The sequence below is a fragment of the Triturus cristatus genome, chromosome 10 (genome assembly GCF_964204655.1).
Source record: "Triturus cristatus chromosome 10, aTriCri1.1, whole genome shotgun sequence".
Classification (NCBI taxonomy): domain Eukaryota; kingdom Metazoa; phylum Chordata; class Amphibia; order Caudata; family Salamandridae; genus Triturus; species Triturus cristatus.
The window spans coordinates 448,680,393-448,703,999 of record NC_140593.1 but is presented as its reverse complement, the minus strand read 5'-3'; the positions used below and the strand labels follow the sequence as shown (position 1 = coordinate 448,703,999).

The window sequence follows — 23,607 nt, the reverse complement described above, 5'->3', positions numbered from 1 at the left end:
TCACCTTGCCCCCCTTCTTTTTGCCTCCGCATCCCACGAAAGAGGAAGAGAGGCTCCACCGTCTGGACCCAAAACATGCGCTCTCATTTTACCTGGACCGCACACAACAGTTCCAGGTGGATGACCAGCTCTTTGTTGGCTACGTAGATGCCAAGAAAGGTCGGGCCGTACACAAGCGGACCATTTCCCGATGGGTCGTCTTGTGTAACAAAGCCTGTTATTCTTTGGCTAAAAAGGAGCCTTCGGTGGGGCTGCGCGCCCATTCCACCAGGGGGACGGCAGCCACTACAGCATTGGGACGTGGTGTCCCCCTGCAAGACATCTGTCAGACGGCTACATGGGTCTCGCTGCACACTTTTACTAAGCACTACTGCCTGGACAGCCAGGTCTGGAGAGACAGCTTCTTTGGCTGTTCTGTTCTCCGAGACTTCCTGGTATGATCTTGGTTTGCAGACTCACCACCGGGGTTGGTATTGCTGGGGTATTTATTCTAAGGTAAGGAATCTATCACTAGTGTTTCTTTCAGATGAACAAGTTACTTACCTTCGGTAACGATATATCTGTAAGAATCATTAGTAGTGATAGATTCCTTACTGCCCCACCCATCCTCCCCATTCTGCGAACTGATTTTTAGGGTTAAGGTCATCACTTTCAGGGCCCTAGTTTCAAGGCACCAGTGGTCAGTTTCTTGCATGGCTCTGCGTTTTCTGGCACGGAAAGTCGTGTACAGAACTGACATCAGCGCTCGAGGGCGGCATCTAAGTAGCTGCCTCAGTGTCATCTCAGCGACCACGACGCCAACGATGGACGCAGAGCCCCACGACGCCACCTTCCGACGCGCAGGGGTACAACTGACGAAAACTTTCTGGATCCAGTCTAACGCCTGGGGATAATTCTAAGGTAAGGAATCTATCACTACTAATGTTTCTTACAGATATATCGTTACGGAAGGTAAGTAACTTGTTCGTTACTGACCTTCGTTAATGCAGTTTCTGGTAGAGACTCTAGTACCTACCTCACCTCCTAGACAGTCACATAAACTACTCAAGCATAAAGGTTCACCTTGCAGCCATCGTAGCTTACACCAGGGGAAAAACATTCAAGAGCTTTTTTGGAAAGACCAGTCGTAAAAAGGTTCCTAGAGGGATCCTAAAGAATTACTCCACCAAGACCAGCTCAAGCCCCCATGTGGAGTTTAAATACAGTGCTCACACAACTTATGACTGATCCAATTGAGTCCAAGCATAAGGCAGACCTCAAACGCATCACTTTAAAAACAGCATTTCTTAAGTGAGTTACAAGCGTTAACCATACACGAACCATACATGCAAATCCATAGGGACAAGGTTATCTTAAAACTAACCCACAATTCTTGCCAAAAGTTGTCTTCTAGTATCACCTGAATCAAAGCATTCTCCGTCCAGTCTTTTTCAAAGACCCGCAACCAAGAGGGGATAGAAGCCTCCATACCCTGGATGTAAGGAGAGCTCTACTGTACTATCTACAGAGAATAGAACCAACTTACAAAAGCAAACAGCTGTTTGTTGCCTACTCACATAAAAAAACAGGGATGCCTGCTACAAAAGGAACAAGTTCACGATGGATAGTCTAAGCCATCCAATTATGTGTACAACCAAGCGCTCACTCAACTAGAAAGAAAGGAGCAACTCTTGCATGTATGGCCAATGTGCCCATAGACACTATATGTGCAGCAGCCACATGGGCATCCCCACACACCTTCACCAAACATTACTGTGTGGACATACAAATTATTAAGGAAGCACAAGTAGGAAAAAAGGTCCTTAACACCTATTCGCAATGTCTTCCTCTTACTACAGCCTCCCCAAGAAGGGAGAAACCGTAACATAATCTAATGCACAGCATGTAAATCCAGAAAAGGATTCACGCTGCAAAACGAAATGGTTACTTACCAGTAGGAGTAGTTTTGCAGCTTGAAGAGTTTTCTGAATTCACATGCGACCGACCCAACCTCTCCTACAAATTATACAAACAGGTGGGGAATCAAGTCTAACAATTCTCTGAAATAACATCTGAAGACTAAAACCCTTCAGTCCTGACGGATGTGTATGGTGTCTTACCTTACCTGTCTTCTTCTCTGTGTCCTTACCATTTTTTTGTAGGTGTAGCTTTTTCCAGAGCCTCTCTCCAGAAGTTTGACGTCTGATCCTTCGTGCGTCGTTTCTGCGGGAACTCCTTGGTCGTCTTCTTTGCTGGAGAGGCCTAGGTCCTTCAAGGTAGGTTTCTTTGGTGCCTGGGACATTGTCGCGTAGTGGGCCTCTCTCTGCTTCTGGAGTGTCCTGAGGGTTTTTGGCAGGAACACCGCGCAGGCCTCACAGTCCTTGTGGTCCTTGGGCAGGCAGAGGTTGCACACGTGTGGATTGCATTGTGTGAATTTGTGGTGGCACTCGGGCAGAATTTGAAAGTGGTATTTTCCATGGCCCCTGCATCGCCATTTGTCGACCCTTGATGTCCTTGGCATTGGAGATGTCATTCCCGGGGTGAAGTTGTGTTCTCCGGTTGCGTTGTCGATGTTCGATGCTTGTTTTTTATTTGAAAGCTTTGTCAGGGACTTTTCCGAAATGTTCGGAGCGTCCCGTCTTCCTTCCAGACCAAACGGTGGAAAAAAGAATCTGAAGATGACTACCACGCACAACAACCTCCAGGGTGCCGTCTGACGTCACACAAGGGACGACCTGGCACTAAATGGTGGTCGACGATGCCCAGAAGTAGAAAGCGTAAAAAAAGACCAACCAGAAGGCCAGGGAAGGCCTCTAAGAGCTGCAGCACTTATTGTGCCACCATTAGAGGCCCTGTACCTTTACACACACACACAATGCCGTTGCAGGCTGAACAAAGTGAAGAGTTAACATGGCACAGATCCCTGTGTGCCGTGCCTACAGACCACTGCCCTGGCATAGGTCAGCCACCCCTCTAGCTGGGTGTCCTATACCAGTGGTGAGCGTACATGTGCATGAGCCCTGTACCCCTGCAGTGTCTAAGCTAATTCTTAGACATTGTAAGTGCAGTAATGCCATTAAGAGTATATGGTACTGTGAGTTTGTCATTACGAACTACACAGCACCATAATGGCTTTACTGAAAACTGGGAAGTTTGGTATCAAACTTCTCAGCACATTAAACCCAAACTGATGCCAGTGTGGGATTTAATGAAAAATGCACACAGAGGGCATCTTAGAGTTGCCCCCTGAAAAATGACCTAACACTAGTGTCCAGGCTGAGTGGCTGCTCGCTAGCTGCCACCACCAGACATGTTTCTGGACCCCTGGGTCGAGAGCCTGCTGCTTTCGGCGTCTGAAACAATGCACATCCTGGGACGAGGAGCCAAGCCTCCTCCCCCAGGATGGGCAAAGCCTTTGTGAGCGTCCCTAGACCTTTTGCTGCTTCCAGCAACCGGACCCCACCGGTTCTGACCCCCACTTTGGGAAGGAGAATCAGCAGGAAAACCAAGTGAGGAAGGGAGGTGTGCCCACCTTTGCCAACCCCACCCCTCAGGTGGGGGAGGCGAGGTGAAGCACAACTCTGAGTCTCCGCCATCTTGCAGATGGGGGACCCAGCCAACCAAAGTGAGGCATATGCCCCCCTCTTATTGGAGGTTGCCATTATAGGGGGTGTACCCACCCCAAGGAAGTAACTCATTGGTCCCAACCTTTTACTGACCTGTAACACCCCTAAATCTAGTATTTAGGGGCTCCGCTGAACCCTGCCTCCTCAGACACAAACCGACCAAGAAGAAGAAGGTCCGAAGAGCCGTGCTGAAACTAAAGAAGAGGAGGACGTCCACTGACTTGGCCCCAGCCCTACCGGCCTGTCCCCACCTGCAGCCCAGCAGCCTCAAGAACCGGAAAGACCTGCCCTGCCTGCCACAAGAAAGACTTTATCTCCCTTGAGAACCGGATTTGCTCACCCACAGACTCTGGCTCCGGCCAAATCCGCGCATCTGCACCACTCTGCACCCAACGCCTACAGCCCGAGTTTGAGTGGCCCAACACCACAAGGAGGGGTCCCCGGCGATCCTGACCTGAGATCTGGTGATCTCTGACCTGCTTCGAAACTCCCAGCTAAGCCTGCAGCCTCTTTCTGGAGGATCCCCCCGACCAGAGCTGGTAAGAAAACCCGACGCCTAAAGACACCCCAGCACCCGTCTTCCCACGGCCTTGGGTGGCCCAACCAACAGTGTCCCAGCATCCCCGGGTTTCCCAACTTACCTCTCCAACCGGTAGTCACCTCCAGAAGATCTTCCTCCCCGAGCCTGCAGTCTTTTGTTGTAACCGGAGAATCCCCATTCAACAGGGCACCCGACGCCAAAGCAGCATCCTGCACCCAGCCACCACTGTGGTAGGACCTTGGGTGCTAACTCGGCTCCCCCTTTGCCCTGAGCCTAACACCAAGAGCTTTGCTCCCACAAGCATGTGGCCTGCTCGTGAGCAGCTACCAACCGTATGACCCCTATCCCCCATTGGTCAACATTGGGCCTCCGCACTCTGCACCCGGCTGGCCTAGTGCCGCTGAGGGTGTTTCAAGAGTACATCCTTGACCCTGGGGGGAACTCTGGTTCTAACCCCAGAATACCAACTCCCACAAACTTGTACCTACCTTCAAACCGATAACACCATTTTCTTCCATAGAATTGCATTGACTGCTTATCTAAAAAATTGTTCCAAGTGTGGAGTCGGTTTGTATGAAAACTTGAAAAACTGCATCTGTACAAAAAGTGATTTACTCACTTTTTGTTTAGGAGACGTCTCAGTGTGATATCTAGGCATATCACACTGATTAGCAAAAGTAAGTTAAAAAGTAATCTAAAAAGAAACGTACAAAGTAATCTGAAAAGTAAATTCGACATATTAACTTACCTGTATTTCAACCAACTGCATTTGAACCTGCATTCAGTTGTAAAACACTGCATAAGATTTTGCAAAGCATTTATTTCACTTACCTGTGCCAGGCTTGCTTGGTTCTAGAAAATAAATACAACTAAATGATATTTTTATACCAATCAAATTGGTCTGAGTTCAGTCTTTGAGTGTGTGACATCATTTGCTGATTGAGTGTGTACAACAAATGCTTAACACTACCCTCTGATAAAGCCTTACTGCTCGCCCACATTACCACAAATAGAGAGTAAGGTGCAATCTACTTTTACCTCTGCCTACCTTTGGGGTTCCACTGGACTCTGTGCACACTATTCCTCATTTTGGCATAGTACATACAGAGCCAGCTTCCTACAATCTGTTCAGTTCTGCATGACATTTTGGTTTGAGTCCACTCTGCATACCCTCCACCTTTGGGTGGTACTGCTATAGTATCTATTCTAAAGATGAGGAATCTGAAGTTGGAAGCATGCATCAGAAGAACAAGTTACTTACCTTTGTTAACACATTAGTTGGTGGAACTCTAACTTCAGATTCCTCACTGCCCTCCCTCCTTCCATGCTGTGAAGTAGCCACTTCACCATCTTAAAAAGGTCCCAAGTTAGGAGTCGGCACGCTGTGTCATGCATTTTGTTCAATGCTCTGCTGTCAAGAGCATGGAAGGAGAAAGGACCTCATCATACAGGGGTGACATCTGGCTCTTCTCTGGCACTTCCGGGGTTGTCGAGCCATGGCTGAGCCACAGAATGCCGCCTGGTGGCGCAGAGGAGCATTGCTGAAAGAATTCTCTGATTCTAGTCTGGTGCCTATATATCACTAAATATTTTTATTATTATTTATAGATATTCTAAAGGTGAAGAATGTGTGGTTAGATAGATTATCTACCAGAAAGGGCATTACTGAAGGTAAGTAACTTGTTCATCACTATCCTCCAATGTACACACAGTCAAGGAAAGTTTGCATACAAACATACAATTGCAGTCCATACCCAGAGTCCAGTATGCCAGCAAAATCCAGTCAAAAAATAAGGAAACGTGCAAACAAAGCACCTTCCAACCAGTAGCAATTTATGGATGCAGATATGACATATAGTTTTTGTAGGAAAATGCCTCTTTTAGACAAGGTCGCTTCCAATTTTTCCCCACTGGTACTGATGCTTTTGATTAGAACTAGCTGAGGTTGAAACAGGGAGGGCAGAGATGGGTTCCTTGAATTCAAGGTCCCAAAATGGCTGTGAGCAGTCGCCCTGTTCGATAGTTAGTTGGAATATCGCTGGTTTAGCTGCTAAAGGTGACCACCCAGGTTGGGTTGAGTTTCTTAGCTCCCATGACATCATTTGTTTTCAAGAAACCTGGTGTAGGGAAAGTGTCAGCTATCCCGGCCATGCTTCATTTAATCTGCCAGCTCTGGCATCCCCATCTGGCAGATCGAAGGGAGGACTTTTGGTTTTGGTTTCTGTTAAAACCCCAATTGAAGTAAAAAGATACTTGACTGTTGGTGTCCACTCTCAGATCTTATGGCTATCAGATAATCTGGGCTCTAACATCATTTTAATTAATTTTTATAATAACGTCTTTGATAGCACGAGGTACAGTGCCGTGATTGAGCTAGAGGTCGCTTTCGAAAATTTAACCTCTGGGGTTAATAATGTATTTAATTATATTTGGGTAGGGGATTTTAATATTTCTACTTGTATTCTTTCAAACACCTGGGCTTGTGGGGTTAGGAATCTTTTTGAGGAAGACGATTTACACTTCCCACACAATCCCTACGGAGAATGCTTGAATAAATTAATGGCTTCCCTGGATTTGGTAATTTTAGAAAATGCCAAGAACGAACTGGGTGATTCCATCCCTACATTTATGGGTAGGAACGCTAACACTGTGATTGATCACATTTGTGTATCATCCCACATAACTACACTGTGTAAACCACCTAAGGTCACTGATTATATGTTAAGTGACCATAATTGCATTACTACTGCTATTTTTTTGTGGAAATGTAGAGTTCTCCCCTCTGAACGTTCTGTGGCTAATATCTAAGCACACAGACCCAATGGCGTAAGAATTAGATGGAGAGGAGAAAAAGCTGATGGAGCTATCGAATCTATAGTTAAGGATTGTCGAGGAAATATTACTGCTATCCTTGAGTGTGATCGTGAGGCCACTTACATTGTTAAGGATTATATATCCATTAATAAAGTTATTGAATCCAAATTTATTAAAACTATCTATGGGAAATTAGCCCCCAGGAAAGGTTGGTTCGACCATGGCTGTACTGCCAAATTGGCAGAGCTTAAGTTGGGCCTGGCCGTTAGGCCAAGAGATATGACTGCGGTCAAAAAACTCAGGCTGAATTATAAGTCTGAGGTCAAGCGACGCAAGAAAGAGCTCCAGCAAGAGGCCTGGGACAAATTGACCCAGGCTGGGGAGACTCATAATAGTGTTCTCTTTTGGGCAACAGTCAACTGCCCCTTCCTTAAGGATGATATGGTCCCTGAACTCACTTCTAATGTAAATAAGGCTACCTGGATAACCCATTTTTCTACTATCTTCAACTCTAACATATTGTCTGAAGACAGTTGTGGTCCATGGTCCTTTATTCAGCTGGATGTCACCACCACGGAGATCATTTTAAGTATTAATGCCAGTAAAGGGGGCAAGGCGCAGGGCCCAGATGGGGTCCCTATTGATGTGTATAAAGCTGTGCCTGAGTTGTGGGGACCGTTGTTAGCCAATGTATTTAATGCTGCTATTTGTGCCGGGGTCCCACCTACTTGGGAAGAATCAATTATAATACCAATCTATAAAAAAGGTGATAATGGGGATGTTAAGAACTACCGCCCTATCTCCCTATTAGACTCCTCGGTCAAAATAATGAGTAGGGTTTTATTGGCTAGGTTGGAACAATGGGCTGAAGAAAAAGGGATCCTGGCTAGTACCCAGTATGGCTTTAGGAAAGGGCGTGGAACCGTGGACCAGTGTTTAAATTTAAATCTCCTTATAGGGAAGTATACGCAGGCTAAAACGGGTTCCCTCTATCTCTGCTTTGTGGATTTGAGTAGTGCCTTTGACATGGTAGACCACTCGATTCTCTGGACCAAATTGCTAGAAATGGGCGCACCAGAAGGCATAGTCGTTTTTCTTGCCCAATTATATTCTAATCTCCGCACTTGTATCCGATATGGCCCCTCAGGGGAGTGCACGACAAAGTTTAGGATTCGCCGGGGAATTAGACAAGGATGTGTTCTTGCCCCACTCCTTTTTATGCTTTTTATAAATGAAGTAGATGCTGTTTTAAAGGGGGTGAGCGCTGATGTTCCTAAGATTGACGGCCTTGACGTACCGGTACTGTTATATGCTGACGATGCCGTGTTATTGGCAAGGACCCCACTAGGGCTCCAACGTTTGATGGATAGTTTTTCTGTTTTTATTGAAAATAGAAAACTACTCATCAACAAAACTAAAACCTTTATTATGAGCTGTGGGGCAGGGTCTAGGAGATCCCAATCCTATTTTCTAGATGGGAATAAGGTACAACAAGTAGATAAATTCTGCTATCTGGGAATTACTTTTGCTAAGGATAGCAGATGGACCCATGAAATCACTAATGTACGGTTTAAGATGGTGAAAAGTGCCCATGGTGTTTTTAAGTTTGCTGCTAAATTAGGGGAAAGGCGTATTTGGGATATGCTACAAATCTATAAAGCTCATAGCGTGTCTACTGTCCTCTATGGTGCAGGGGTTTGGGGATATTCATCCAATAGCATTTTACAACTAGAGGAAAATCTTTTCCTCAAAAGGTTATTGTGCCTACCCAAATCCACTTCAAACGAATTAATCCATAGAGAGTTAGGGATTTATCATTTATCTGACATGATCTCCTTAAAGCCATTAATGTTGTGGCGATCTGTTTGGTTGAAGGATGAGACTTCCTTAAATAGGGCAGTAGTCACTGACTGTCTTTCCCATGATAACTATCTCAACATTCCGTGGCTAAAATATGTTGTCTCTAGTTTTAGAGATATCTATGGATTGGATGTTACTAAGGATTGTTATGCTGCCTCAGTTTTGTCTAAAGTTGAGATGAAGAATATTTTTATGACCTATTGGGGGGAGAGACGGAAGGTGAGGGCTGGTCTTTTAGTTACCAGCATATTCTATAACAAACACGTGGATAGAGATGGGTATCAAATCTATCTCAGTAATGTTACCAGAGCTTCCCACCGATTTGTGTTGACCAGACTTAGACTTGGTATTGTACATAACCTGGTAGCCTTCCCCTCTCCTAACTCACACCCGGCAGGACCCTGTCCCTGTGATGGTACCTCTGCACAAAGCACTTTGCATCTACTTTTAATATGTAAATTGTATTACCATTTGCGAATTTACTTTTTAAAACCAATTTTTGTGAAATATGGTGTACGTACTGTGCACGATTCTATGAAATTGCTTTTTAATATGCGTGAAGCAGATATCTATTTTTTTACTGCTACCTACCTTTTTAAATGTATTCAAACAAGGAAAAGTCTGATATTTTAATCATTTGTTAGGCTCATTTGTATCACTGTATCTAGAATGATGCTATTTGGTGTTGTTGATTATATATGCTTTTATGGTCATTATTGCAATGTATTGAATAAAGCTTTATGAATTGAATTGAATTGATTAGAACTGCATTGGGATTCTGCTAACCAGGCCCCAGTGCTAGTTCTCATTCCCTAAAAACTACTCAAATGTTAATTGTAACCAAAATGGCAAGGACTTTAGCTCCCTTGTTCGACCGTGGTAAATGGTACACATGGTACCTAGGGCATGGGTACTAAAGAGGGGCCCTAAGGGATGCAGCATGTATTATGACACCCAAAGAGACCCCCGCTCAAACTACAGGCACACTGCTATTGCAGGATGCATGAAATGGTGCAAGCCATTTTGAAAACAGGACGTTGCCCACTCCCTGTGTGCAATGCCTATGCCACTGTATGTACTGTATGTAAGTCACCCCTATCACAGGCCTTTAGAGCCCTAAGGCAGGGGGTATTAAGTTACATTTGACATCTGCACAAGCCGATATGCCCCTGTGATGCCTAATTTAATTGCTAGTCATTGCAAGTGTTCAGGAAGCCATTTTAAGGACATGCAGTGGGCACCGGTCATTAAGAGTTACCCAGCCACATGACTGCTTCACTGAAAATACTGGTGTTTGGTATCTCACACCTTGCATAAGAAATCTGTACTGATGCCAGTATCCGATTTATTAGGACATGCAGCCAGAGGGCACCTTGGAGGTGCCCCTTGTAGCCTTCCAAGTCTCTTGTGTTGTTGCCTGACTGGTATCTTCCAGCCTACCACCACAGACGGGTTTCTGGCACCCTGCAAGGGAGAGCCTGCACTCTGAGGCCAGGAACAATGCCTGCTCATCAGAAGGTGTTTACACCTCCTCCAGCAGAATGGCTAGCAATTAAGCATATAAAGGACAGAGGCTTCAAAGCCTCTGCCACATTTGACATGCAACCCTGACTTCCCCTCAGACCTCGGGAATGAAACTCCCTGCCCTGGGGCCCATTTGGCACCAAAACAGGTGGAAAATTAGTTATTCAGGAGGCGATATTTCATCCACAGGCCAGCCACACCTCTAAGGTGGGCTATCGGAAGTGAACAGCCAGAGAAGGGTTTCACTATATTATTTTTGGTGAAATAGGGAATTCTGGGTCAGGATTATGGCCACCCCTCACAGGAAGTGGCCCTATGGGGGATGTCGTCACCCTAGAGGTTGGTAGTCTTTTGGCTACTACCTCGTACTCCCCTAAACGTCCCTAAATTGAATATTTATGAGTCCCCCCTACACCAGGTCCGCTGATTTGACTTCCTGGCAACTGAAGGATGACAAAGAAGAGATGACCCAGGAAGAACCAAGGACCTGCACAGAACCTGGCACCAAACCCTGCCTTGCTACTTGCTCCTTAACAGTTGCAAAGACCCAACTCGTCCTGTGACTGTGCATCCTCCCCAACACTTGAAAGACTGTCCAGCACTTCGACAACCAAGTATCATCTCCCTTGGAGTGGAGGAGCCATCCTCCTGCATCCGCAGGCACCTACCAAATCTGTCCGTTTCACCTTGTTGCTAGCCATCGGGTCCACCGAGGGAGCAACATGTCAGGAGAATGTCTTTGTGGCTCTAGGAGATTAGCCCCGTCTCTCAGTCGAGTGTCAAGAAGCTAGACCCTCTAGGAGTCCCCCTACCACCAATACCCTGAGTACCGAGCACTTGCAGCACCAAGGCTTTTTTCGCATCCAGCCCAGACACCACTGTCTTGGAAGCCTTCCTGCATGTCGCGGGACATCAAGACAGACGAGACCCTTGACTAGAGTGGCCTGCTGCCTTGTTTTTCTCCCCTCTGCAGGTATACCACCCACCGTGAGAGCCTCAAACTCGAAGTGGCCATCAAGTCAAGCACCTCTGCACTTGAGTTCCACAGCCCAGGTCCACGACTTATGACTGCATCCCCTTGGCCTTGGGATTCCCACGACCTGAGTATCCCTTTGTGTTCAACCGGCCTTGCCCACAAGTCCACCCTTGTAGCCTTTGTTTCAGGTTCCATTGACTTTAACCGTGTAGTGTTCAAGGCTACCATCCTGACCACCCCTCTGCACCCGGACACACCAGGGCAGGTAAAGTACAACTGCTGGTGGTACTTTGGACTTTGCCCCCAAGCACTTTAAGTCCCCAAGGGCACCTCTGAACTCCACTTGCAAGTACCTACTTGCTATGTGTGTTTTTCTCCCATAGGATAACATTGTAGCATTCGATGGGCATGCCTTAAAAAACGTTATTCGAGGTATTTTTCTATTTCCTTCTAAAATCAATACCTCCGCTTGTACTAAAGTTATTCTCGAGATTTTGGTGTCTAAATTCTTATAAAAAATCTTCTTTATTGTTTATAAATCAGTCTTGGATTTTTTATTGATTGTGTAACTATTTATTGACTGTCTGTGTAAAACAAATGCTTAACACTCTCCTTTGAAGAGCCTAAGCTGCTCTACCACATTACCACAAATAGAGCACTTGGGATTATTAAAGTAAGCCCTGAAATCCATAAAAGGTCGTTCAAACTTTTTTTATGGTTTGCCCTTACACTACCATCGCTACAAAAAAAGTTAGCTTGCTACCATTTAAAAAAAAATAATTTTTATGTAAGATTATGGTGAGACCACAATAAGAAAATGAGTTAATCAATAAAATCGCATGCAACTACTGATGTAGCTCAAGATACTGATAGGCACCCTCTGATAACTTGGGGCGTAGCTCAGTTGATGCATCTTAAGGCCTTGAGCATATTTGAAAACAGATTAATGTAATGGATAAAGTACCCCCTGCCACACATTATGAGGACATTGCAAGTTGCTGAGGCGTTCCATTACCAAATAAAGGAAGGCCGAGTTTCTTTATCAGGTTATGGAACTCCAAGGTTGCTTGAAATATCCTTATCATGTACGACAGGGGGTACTTGATCCCATATAATACTTGGTCACACCATCACCCTTCATACAAACCACCTAAAACCTTGGTGCGTAGCTCCTTCATATGAAGGAGAGATCTGAAAGAAACACGTTAGTTAGATTCCTCACCTTAGAATATCCCCAGGCGTCAGACTGGATCCGGAAGATTTTTCGTCAGCAATACCCCTTGCGCGTCGCTAGGCGTCGTCTGCGGCTCCGCGTCCGTCGTCGTGCGCCGGAATGACATCGTCGGAGTACTTAGACGCCACCCTCGCGCGCTGACGTCAGTTCTTCTTTTTTCCGCGCCAGTAAGCGCAGATCCGGGAGAGCTACCCCTTTTAGTCTTTTTTGACTAAGTTTTTTTGATCCTTTTTGATCTTGTCTCGACTCCGGTGCCGGTAGGATGCCTGGTTTTAAAGCCTGTGCTGACTGCAACCGCTTGATGTCGGTTACGGACCATCACCGCCGGTGCCTTTACTGTTTGGGCCTCGACCACGACGCGGCGTCGTGTTCGGACTGCAAGGCCCTGACCTCGAAGGCTAGACGGGAGTGGTCCCGTAAGCTTCTCGAGCTTTGCCACTCGGCTCCGCGCCCCTCTCGATCCCGGTCCAGGAGGAGGTCCAAGGATCGGTTGCGGAGCCGCAGCCGACGTCATCATCGATCGTCTGGCTCCAAGTCTTCGGGTAAGTCGAAGCACTCCGAGGCGACACCGCTCTTCGGACTCCCCTCGCCGGTCGCGCGACTCGGCCGAGGGTCAGGGTGGTTCCACCCCCGCGGCTCCAGCGGAGCCGCAGGTGCCGCGCAAGTCCCCATACCCGCCGGTCCCTGGGACTGACGCGACGCCGGCAGAAGTCAGTGCCTTCCTCTCGGCCATGAGGAACCTGGCTCCGCCGTCGACGCCCGCTGGCGCGCCTTCGGGCCCCGCGGACCCGACTGGGCAACCTTGCCTGCCGGCGGCTCCGGCCCCGGCGCCGTCGACGGCTCCGGCCTCGATGCCGCAAGTGCCCGAGGGACCCGTTCCCGAGTCCCCGCCGACGCCGGTCGACCTCGTCACGCCTCCTCCGCCGGCGTCGACACCGGTACCACCTCCGACGCCGGCTCCGCTCGGCGTCGAGCCCCAGTTCAGCCCCGCTCCGGGCCCGGCGCCGTTACGGCGTCGATGGACGCCGCGTTCGGCGCCGCTAGAGACACATTATGTCTATCGTCCGGCTCCGATCCTTCCTCCTGCTTACCAGGAATCGGATGATGGGGGCGACTGGGAGGGGTCCGAGGATCCTATGGCCGTTCAGGCTCAGCTGTCACAGGACTGGGCAGATGAACTGGGGGAGGCCAGTGGTCTGGATACCTCTCCAGACACTGGATTCATCTCTCCTCCGACTGTGGCTTCGGAGGAGGGAGCTGCTTTCTCTGTGGTGCTGCGCAAGGCGGCCGCAGCCCTTGGGCTCGAGCTACCTGCCGTGGCTGTGAGGACTAACGTCCTCACTGAGGTGCTTCAGTCTGCAGCAAGCTCCACTGAGCCTCTGCTGCAATTCAATGAGGCCCTCATTGACGTTCTGCAGGGCACCTGGTCCAAGCCCTCCACAGTTCCTCCTGTGGACAGGAACGTCACCAGGCGCCACCGCCCTGCTCCGGGCGACCCCAGTTTTCTGTCCCAACACCCTACCCCCGAGAGCCTGGTTATCCAGGCTTCTACCTCCCAATCCTCCTTCCCGACCGCTCCGCCGGACCGGGATTCCAAGAGACTGGAACAGTTTGGCAAAAAGCTGTTCTCCTCCCTTAGTTTGGGCCTGCGGTCCTTGAACACCGCCTGTCTCTTGGACCGTTATTCCCACTCTCTGTGGGATACGGTGGAAGACGTGCCGCTCCTGTGTCCGGAGGAGGTCCAGACACAACTTACCCAGGCTCTGGCCGATGGGAGGGATGCAGCACGACATGCTATCCGATGTGGGCTTGACACTACGGACTCGCTGGGTAGGGCGATTTCTACCACGGTGGCGCTTGGACGTCACGCCTGGCTGCGGTCCACGTCCTTTTCGGGTGATGTCCAGAGCACTCTCATGGACATGCCCTTTGATGGCACTCGCTTTTTTGGTGAGAAAGCGGACAGTGCGCTGAATCGCTTTAAGGACTCCCGGGCTACAGCCAAGTCCTTGGGCCTCTCGGCCCCGCGGTCGCAAACTTCCGCCTTTCGCCCCTTTCGTGGCCAAGGAAGGGGTGCCTCCTCACGTACGCCTAGCCACCAGCCGCAGAACCAACCTGCGCGCGGACGTGGTTTCCGACGAGGCGGTTCTGGAGGACGACGCGGTCAGCCCACATCCACCCCGGCAGCATCCGCCTCAAAGCCTTCCTAGTCCGAGCTTTCAGGCCCATTCCACGCCAGTGGGCGGCAGAGTTCGCCATCACCTGCTTCACTGGCGGTCCATCACATCGGACAGGTGGGTGCTGCAAATCGTCCGAAGGGGCTACTCCCTCCCCTTCGAGACGACCCCTCCAGCCATGCCACCGCAGCAACACCGTATCTCGGGGGATCATTTGAATCTTCTCCACGAGGAAGTTTCTGCCCTCTTGGCCAAGGGGGCCGTCGAGCGCGTTCCGAGCCCGGAAGTAGGTCGTGGTTGTTATTCCCACTACTTTCTGGTTCCCAAGAAGGGCAAAGGGGGCCTAAGCCCTATCTTGGACCTCCGGAACGTCAATGCCTTCCTCCGGAAGGAGAGGTTCAAGATGTTAACTTTGGCTCAGGTTCTAGCTGCCCTAGACCCTGGAGACGGGATGGTAGCGTTGGACTTGCAGGACGCATATTTCCACATCCCCGTCCTGCCGGCCCACCGGCGTTACCTGCGGTTCACGGTGGGTCAAGAGCACTTTCAGTTTACCGTGCTCCCCTTCGTCCTTACCAGTGCCCCTCGGGTGTTCACGAAAGTGATGGCGGTGGTCGCAGCTCATCTGCGCAGATCAGGGGTTCCAGTCTTCCCCTATCTCGACGACTGGTTGTTGAAGGCGGGCTCGCCCCAGGCAGTCGTCTCCCACCTCCAGACTACGGCGGATCTCCTGCATTTGCTGGGGTTTTCCATCAACGTGCCGAAGTCACACCTGAGTCCCTCTCAGAAGCTCCTCTTCATCGGAGCGGTTCTCGATTCGGCGCAGTTCCGGGTCTATCCGCCGGAACAGCGGGTCCTGGATATTCAGGCCCTGATTCCCATCTTTCGGCCTCTATCCTGGGTTTCAGTCAGGCTAGTGTTGCGGCTTCTGGGGCTGATGGCCTACTGCATCCTACTAGTGCATCACGCCAGGCGGCGCATGAGGCTCTGCAGTGGGACTGAAGTTTCAGTGGGCCCAGCATCACGGCAACCTGTCCGACCATGTCTTGATCTCGGAGAGCACTGCACAGCAGTTGCAGTGGTGGCTCACGGACCGCGATTGGGTCACAGGCAAGAGCCTCTCCCTTCCCCAACCGGAGCATGTCGTAGTGACGGATGCGTCCCTCCTGGGATGGGGTGGCCATATGGGAGAGGCGGAGATCAGAGGCCTCTGGTCTCCGGCGGAGTCTCGTCTCCACATCAACCTGTTGGAGTTGAGAGCGATCCGACTTGCACTGAAAGCCTTCCTTCCCTCTGTCAGGGGAAGTGTCGTGCAGGTGTTCACGGACAACACCACCGCCATGTGGTATTGCAACAAACAGGGCGGGGTGGGGTCGTGGACCCTTTGTCAGGAGGCTCTGCGCCTCTGGACTTGGCTGGAACACCAGGGCGTCACCCTAGTGGTTCAACATCTGGCGGGCTCTCTGAACGCCAGAGCAGACGAACTCAGCCGCCGGTGCATGATGGATCACGAATGGCGTCTGAACTCCGAAGTGGCGCAAGGTCTCTTTCAGCAGTGGGGAGAGCCTTGGTTAGATCTATTCGCCACCGAAGAGAACGCGCAATGTCAGCAGTTCTGCGCGTTGGAATTTCCAAGGCGGCACTCGCTCGGCGACGCTTTTCGTCACGAGTGGAGTTGCGGTCTGTTGTACGCCTTTCCGCCTATACCACTTCTGCCCAGAGTGCTGAAGAAGATCAGGCACGACCGGGCCCAAGTCATCTTGGTGGCTCCGGATTGGGCACGAAGGTACTGGTATCCCGAGCTACTCAGTATGTTGACCGATCCTCCGATACGTCTGCCCCTTCGGGAGGATCTTCTGTCGCAGCAGCAGGGGACGGTCCTCCACCCGAACCTGTCCAGCCTCCACCTCCATGCGTGGAGATTGAGCGGCGGCAGTTGATGCCATTTGACTTGCCTCCTGAAGTCTGTGATATCATTCTGGCAGCCAGGCTTCCCTCCACAAAGACGGTATACGCCTGCCGGTGGAACAAATTTGTGGCATGGTGCACAGCAAAGGCTGTGGATCCCCTTTCCGCCCCTCTTCCTGAGGTTCTACACTTTCTTCTTTCTTTGGCCCGGCAAGGCTCTGCCCTGGGCACCCTGAAAGGTTATCTTGCTGCCATCTCTGCCTTCTTGCGGCTTCCTGATCAGCCTTCTCTTTTCAAGTCCCCTGTAGTTACACGCTTTCTAAAAGGCATTACTCACACGTTCCCTCCTGTCCCTTTTGTGATGCCTCAGTGGGACTTGAATCTTGTTCTCACATTTCTAATGTGCGCTCCCTTTGAGCTTCTTCATAATTGTCCTCTTCGTCTGCTGACGCTTAAGACTGCTTTTCTGGTAGCCATCACCTCGGCTAGACGGGTGAGTGAGCTCCAGGCTTTATCTCTCTGTTCATCCGGACAAGGTTGTCCTTCGGCCTCGTCCCTCCTTTCTTCCGAAAGTGGTGACCCCCTTTCATCTTGGGCAGTCTGTCACCTTGCCCACCTTCTTTCCGCCCCCGCATCCTTCCAAAGAGGAAGAGAGGCTCCACCGTCTGGACCCAAAACGTGCGCTCTCCTTTTATCTGGACCGCACAAAGCAGTTCCGGGTGGACGACCAACTTTTTGTTGGATACGTGGGTGCTAAGAAGGGGAAAGCTGTGCACAAACGGACCATCTCTTGGTGGGTCGTTTTGTGCATCAAAATTTGTTATTCCTTGGCAAAAAAGGACCCTCCTGTTGGGCTGCGCGCCCATTCTACTCGGGCCACAGCGGCTACTACTGCTTTGGGACGGGGTGTCCCTTTGCAGGACATCTGTCTGGCGGCGACGTGGGCTTCGCTACACACGTTTGCCAGGCATTATTGCCTTGACAGCCAAGTCCGGAGCTGATGGCTTCTTTGGCCGTTCTGTCCTCCAGGACTTTCTGGTGTGATCTTGGTTCGCAGACCCACCACCGGGGATGGTATTGCTTGGGTATCTATTCTAAGGTGAGGAATCTAACTAACGTGTTTCTTTCAGATGAACAAGTTACTTACCTTCGGTAACGATGTATCTGTAAGAAACATTAGTTAGTTAGATTCCTCACCGACCCACCCATCCTCCCCGTTCTGCGAACTGACATCTAGGGTTAAGGTTATCCTTTTCAGCGCCTTAGATTTTATTTTTGGCACCAGTGTCGGTCTTTGTATGGCTCTGCGTTCCTGGCGCGGAAAGCTATGTACAAGAACTGACGTCAGCGTGCGAGGGCGGCGTCTAAGTACTCCGACGACGTCATTCCGGCGCACGACGACAGACGCGGAGCCGCAGACAACGCCTAGCGACGCGCAAGGGGTATTGCTGACGAAAAATCTTCCGGATCCAGTCTGACGCCTGGCGATATTCTAAGGTGAGGAATCTAACTAACTAATGTTTCTTACATATACATCGTTACCGAAGGTAAGTAACTTGTTCAGCGTGTTCACAAAAATGAAGAATTAAAATAGAAAAAAACTGCAGTAGCTCAGAGTGTGTAGAAACATGCAGAAAGATTCTTACTTTTCTATAGCTATCTAATGTTGTATCTGTATTTCACTGTAAGCAGAAAAACAGAGCAGAAAAATAAAAAAGAAACACTTTGTTTTTGTGGCATTAAATAGCTGCTTTGATTATGCTCCCTGACCTGCCTTTCATCTTGTCTGCTGGCTCTGGCAGCAGGCATTGTGACTTTGGAAAACGACGGTAATAACTTATATCGTGGTCTGATGTCTTTTCATATAATCGCCAAGTATGTGTGTCAAAAGGAGTCGATTTATAAAGGAAGTAGGCACTGGCATTTATACAGGGATTCCAGAATACCATGTATTATAATATATATCAAGCAGCTGAACTCATATATCACATAAAACATGAAGTTATAAATGTTTATCAAGAGGCACACACTAATAGCATTCTGAAAATCAGCTTGCTTGTATACTTGACTTCGATCTTAGTTTCCTGAGCAAGATATTAAACTTACATGAAACAAAGTCTACCAGGCAGGAAAGGCACACCTCACACTATTTTGGAATGGAGTATACAAAGACAGACTTCAGAAACATAAGTCTGATAATTAGGTAAATGTGCTGTCCCATAACAATGCTGGAGAAGATATTAACATATGAAGGGGCATCTTGCCCCTCTCACTTGCTTAGGCATGCATGGCTAGCAAAAGCGCTCTCAACCCCTCATGTATGATCCTAAACTATGTACTTCTATACCACACTGCATCTGGCCTTAAAGAAAATTTGATGCTACGGTCTGCAGGAGAATCAAACATACCGTGTCTGACGAAGTCGAGTAAGCTGCCAAACGTAATACTGTATCGATCGAGCACAGTCTGACAATGCATAGCGAGTGAAAGTAAATAAAGAGCAGCGGTCCCCGCATTCCCTCCAAAGCTGTTGAAAAATGTGTAGCGACATTTAAACAGTATAGCGACACACGATATGGCAACACCAGATTATCAATAAGCAGACTTCATAAATCAGTACAACCCAAAAAGCAATTAAAAATAATCAAGTTAGCTCTGCCGTCCTGCCACATACTTTCGAATTCAAGACCCATCAATGAAACTTGGTTTCAAAGTAGAAATCAAACAGCTGATATCCAGTCTCACGCCCAGAAGAGAACCATGTTAACTAATAAAGGGGATCGAAACGCGTTAGCGTTTTTCCTCCTGGGATAGGAATTGAATAATACTTTTCTATGAGGAGCAATTTGTTAAAAGTTTGCTTGCCCCCATAGATCTAAAAATGAGTACCAAGTAGGCTGTAGCCATTACAATCCCATTTCCAAAGAAGCAGAAACAACTTGTTAATAAGGCTGTCATGTTTAAAATTGGCTGATTGTTATTCGGATGCTAATTTGTCTGCCTCATTCTTTGAACAAAATGTTTGTTTAATTTTATGTAACTTGTCTGTTTCATTTTCTGCTCATAATGTTAGTTAAATTTTTTGTTGAGCACTATGGTTATAAATCAAATGTGGTAGGTAGTATGTCTTGTCGAGAACATGCTTTAACAATGTTTAATTACGAAAAAAAGACTGAATAGAAGTAAATGAAATACTTCAGACCAATTGAATGTACAAATGTTCTAAGTCTGTTTAATTATTAAACAGCCATATTAGGTAAATGGTCAGGTATTATTTTTTAAAGTTGTATGGGCCCTTCCTGGCCGTCTCTGGGCCAAAACCCCCATTACTATTAAAGTCTACAAGGCAGCAGTGAGCCAATCGGTTATCAGGTAACAATATCATCCTTATTCTCATGCACTTTCGTTTTCATGGGATTTTCATAAGGTGCATAACAATGAAAATGTTGTTGTACTGCCAAAAGTAACTTGTTGCATGCGATAACAGTAGCTCTTAAACAATTTTCTGGTCTTTTCTACTGAAATATAACACTGCATTGCCCAGTTGTATTTGCCACTGATTGTTCAGTTCTTTACTGTGCTTGTGCGGACTTGACACTTTAGATTGATGTCTTAATTTAACTATGTAGGACAGTTGCATGATCGGCAGAGAGGTTCTCTTTTTGTGGCAGGACCATCTATATTCTCTTATGTGATGATTTAAACTCTTTATAACTTTAAGGGAATTGTGTTTGTTCTTAGGGTTTTGCTTCAAGGACATTGGATTCCGTAAGTGCACAATTTGCTGCTTCAGCTTTGGTTACTTCAGAACAGCTAACAGCACTTAGGATGAAGGAAGATGTAGTGCTTGGAGTGGGAGTGAATGGAGTGCTTCAAGCCTCAGGTGAGGAGTTGCACCTATCTTAGTTCTCTTGGTTGAAGTGCATGAATGTTATTGTGGCTGTGTGAACTTAATATATGTTTTGTGTCAATTCTTTTCTAGGATTATACAAGGGGTTGCATCTCAGTAGTAATTCAACTGCAGCCCTTGTTCATACAAATCAGTCATCGTTAATATCAACTGGTTCTGCCTTGTTACAGCATTCTAATGTTGCCCAAACATCAACTCCCCGCAGTATACCAAGTTTTCAAGTAACTTCTGCCAACACTGCCGCAGCTCAGGTCCTGATTGGAAACAACATTCGATTAACTGTACCATCATCTGTTGCTACTGTAAACTCTATTAACGCTCTTAATGTTCGACATATACCCAGGACTATAAATTCTGTTCAATCTTCTGCCTTAAAGCTAGCCATGACAACAAACTGTCAAGTACCCAAGCTTGCAGGATCATCAACTCTGGACCCAACACCAAGGTATTTTGCATTTGAATTACTATTTTGCTGTTTTTTAACTGTTACATCAATGATAGGACCTAAGTTAAGTTTTATCACCATTAAACAGATACCCAAAAGTATATGTGTTTCTCCAGCACTTGTTCTTTCATTGATACACCTGCTTTAATCGTTCTCTTTTGTTGATCTGAGTCTGATACTGACCTTTCAATAGCAGTATAAAAGAATTGGCATTTAAAAGAGGTACAAGCAAAGTCACTTTAGTGGCAGAATCACCTCATTATGAAAGACCCAAACTCCAGCCAGATATCTACCATACATAGTGTGAAAGGGAGTCCCTTTTGGAGCTCTGCTTTGCAACCTTTCTATCACCTTAGTTTGTCAGATTTTTACCTAGATTTGAACTCTTCAGGCATCATTTTCAAGTATGTTTTGGAGTTTTGTCTGGAAGACGATTTTCTGCTGTTATGGCTGGATTACTGAAGAAAGCCATCATCAAGGCATGTGGCAAAAATAGACTTTTTGTGGCTGACATATGTTATACTCCATTTTCTGCCTTCAGCTGTAGCATAAACCCCAAAACTGAAGATTTGCTGCAAATTTTTATCTCAGTCCCTGAATGATAAGGAAGGCTGACTTTTCGTGTTACTGTAGAAAGAAGGCAAGTGACCAGATTTCAATAGATGAATCAAGTTCAAGAAAACTTTATTTCGGAGTAACTCCATAAAAGTACATAAAATGAATGTAAAAACATTTAACAACAATAGATAAAATGTTTAAAAATAGTGCAGCCACACGGCTAATATATGCTAATTACATACAATGAATCAGATTGGCATTTTTAGATATTTTTTCCGTTTGTGCCAAAAAGCCCCCAAAAAATGTTGCCACTGCGAACATAATGTGCACGGCCGTTTCGCTCTTAAGAATTCTAAAGGCTTCATGGCACCTGGTGAAGCCCAGGTTCCTACAGATAGGGATAATCCATTTTCTGCGCGCCTCAGTATAACCCGTGCAAAAGAATACGAGATGCAGCTCAGTTTCATCACTTAATCTGCATGCCGGGCAAATGCTGGGTGTCGGCAGGGACCAGGAACTAGTAAAAGCACGAATTGGCAAGGACCCGTGCCTCCATTGCAAATAAAGCTTCCTAATTATTATAGGGTAAACATTGTCAAGGGCCAATTCAAAGGTGTAAGTACTCTTCATAAGAAGGAATTGATTTGTTAGAGACCCTAAAGATTTAGAAGGTCGGAGTAAAGGTGCCTTAGAGTCATGATACACTTTGGTTAAAGCTTTTTTAGAAAGCTTGGGACAGGCGTTACAAGGATCATTCCATAGTGCATCTAGACCTAGGCTCACCAAACTATTCCTTACGAATTTAAGCCAGGCAATGTTCCCCGAATTTGGGAAGCTGAGAACTTCCTGTAGGCCCTGTCTGTAATGAGTCAGTTCGGGCACCGTCCACAATCTGCGCCAATAGATCACGGGACGAAGTGCCAACTCCTCCTCCAGGGGTCTAATGCCTAGGTCAAGTCGTAAAGGCACTAGCGGGGTACTCGGAGGAAGAGCTACTAGACACCTGAGGAATCTGTTCTCCTCCTTTGTCAAGCTGTCCAGTACTTTGTGACCCCATAATTCACTCCCATAGGTAACTGCTCCTCTTGCTTGGACCCTATAAATGTGAAGAGGAGGGCCTATGGGTTTGAGGGTCGACCTGTTCTTCCCCACCATCCCTAATATTCCACCAATATGTTGCGCTAGTTTCAACCTCGCTTTCTCCTGGTGTTGACCCCACCCCAATTCCTCGTTGAGTGTAACACCAAGGTATTCAAAGGTGTTTACTCGTTCGAGTATGTTTTCCCCTATACGAGGAATACGATGGAACCTGGGTGGCGGATTGAAGGCCATGAATTTGGTCTTTGTAGTGTTTATTTCCAATCCATGCTCTCTACAGAAGTCCCCAAATCCATCCAGCACACGCTGGATTCCCATAGGTGACTTGGAGAGAAGGAGGGTATCATCAGCAAACATAATTGCTGGGACCCTCCTTCCTGCCAACTTCGGGACATCCGAATTGGGGACCCCGTTAAGGTGGTCAATGACGCCGTTGACAAAGAGGCAAAACAGGGTCGGTGCAAGTACGCACCCCTGTCTTACCCCTCTCTCAACGGGAAACTTATTTGAGAGTGCACCCTGTCCACCGCACCTCACACGAGCATAGGTGTTTGTGTGGAGGCAGATAATCATACTCAGGAGGTCAGCTGGCATCCCAACGTTCGCCAGGACTTCCCAGAGCTTGCCGCGTGGGACCAGGTCAAAGGCTGCCCTTAGATCTACAAATACAGTATAGAGGCTGCCACCCTCCAACTGTATTGTTTTCCAATGTAGAAGGGACAGCCTGAATACCTGATCTATAGTAGAAGTCTTCTGGCGAAACCCGGCCTGAAGAGGGCTCAAAATATCCCTCTCCTCGATCCAGTCCAAAAGTCGATCCAACAGAAGCCTCGCAAAAAGCTTCTGTGGGACGTCTATCAGACTGATCGGTCTATAATTAGCGGGGAGCAAAGGTGAGCCCCTTTTAAAAATGGGCACAATCTCCGCCCCGAGCCAAGTTGGAGGGAGAGCCATCCC

The 23,607-nt window shown here is 47.7% G+C and overlaps 1 protein-coding gene across 2 annotated transcripts in view; it reads left to right on the top strand.

The window, feature by feature from the left end:
* The window catches only part of EPC1 (enhancer of polycomb 1), a 1,219,015-nt gene that overhangs the window by 1,072,581 nt on the left and 122,827 nt on the right, over nucleotides 1–23,607 (top strand). For both annotated transcript variants that reach the window (XM_085631852.1, XM_085631851.1), the window contains exons 12-13: nucleotides 20,381–20,522; nucleotides 20,622–20,994. In XM_085631852.1, the coding sequence (XP_085487978.1) occupies nucleotides 20,381–20,522; nucleotides 20,622–20,994 (515 nt within the window). The remainder of the gene's footprint in view (nucleotides 1–20,380; nucleotides 20,523–20,621; nucleotides 20,995–23,607) is intronic.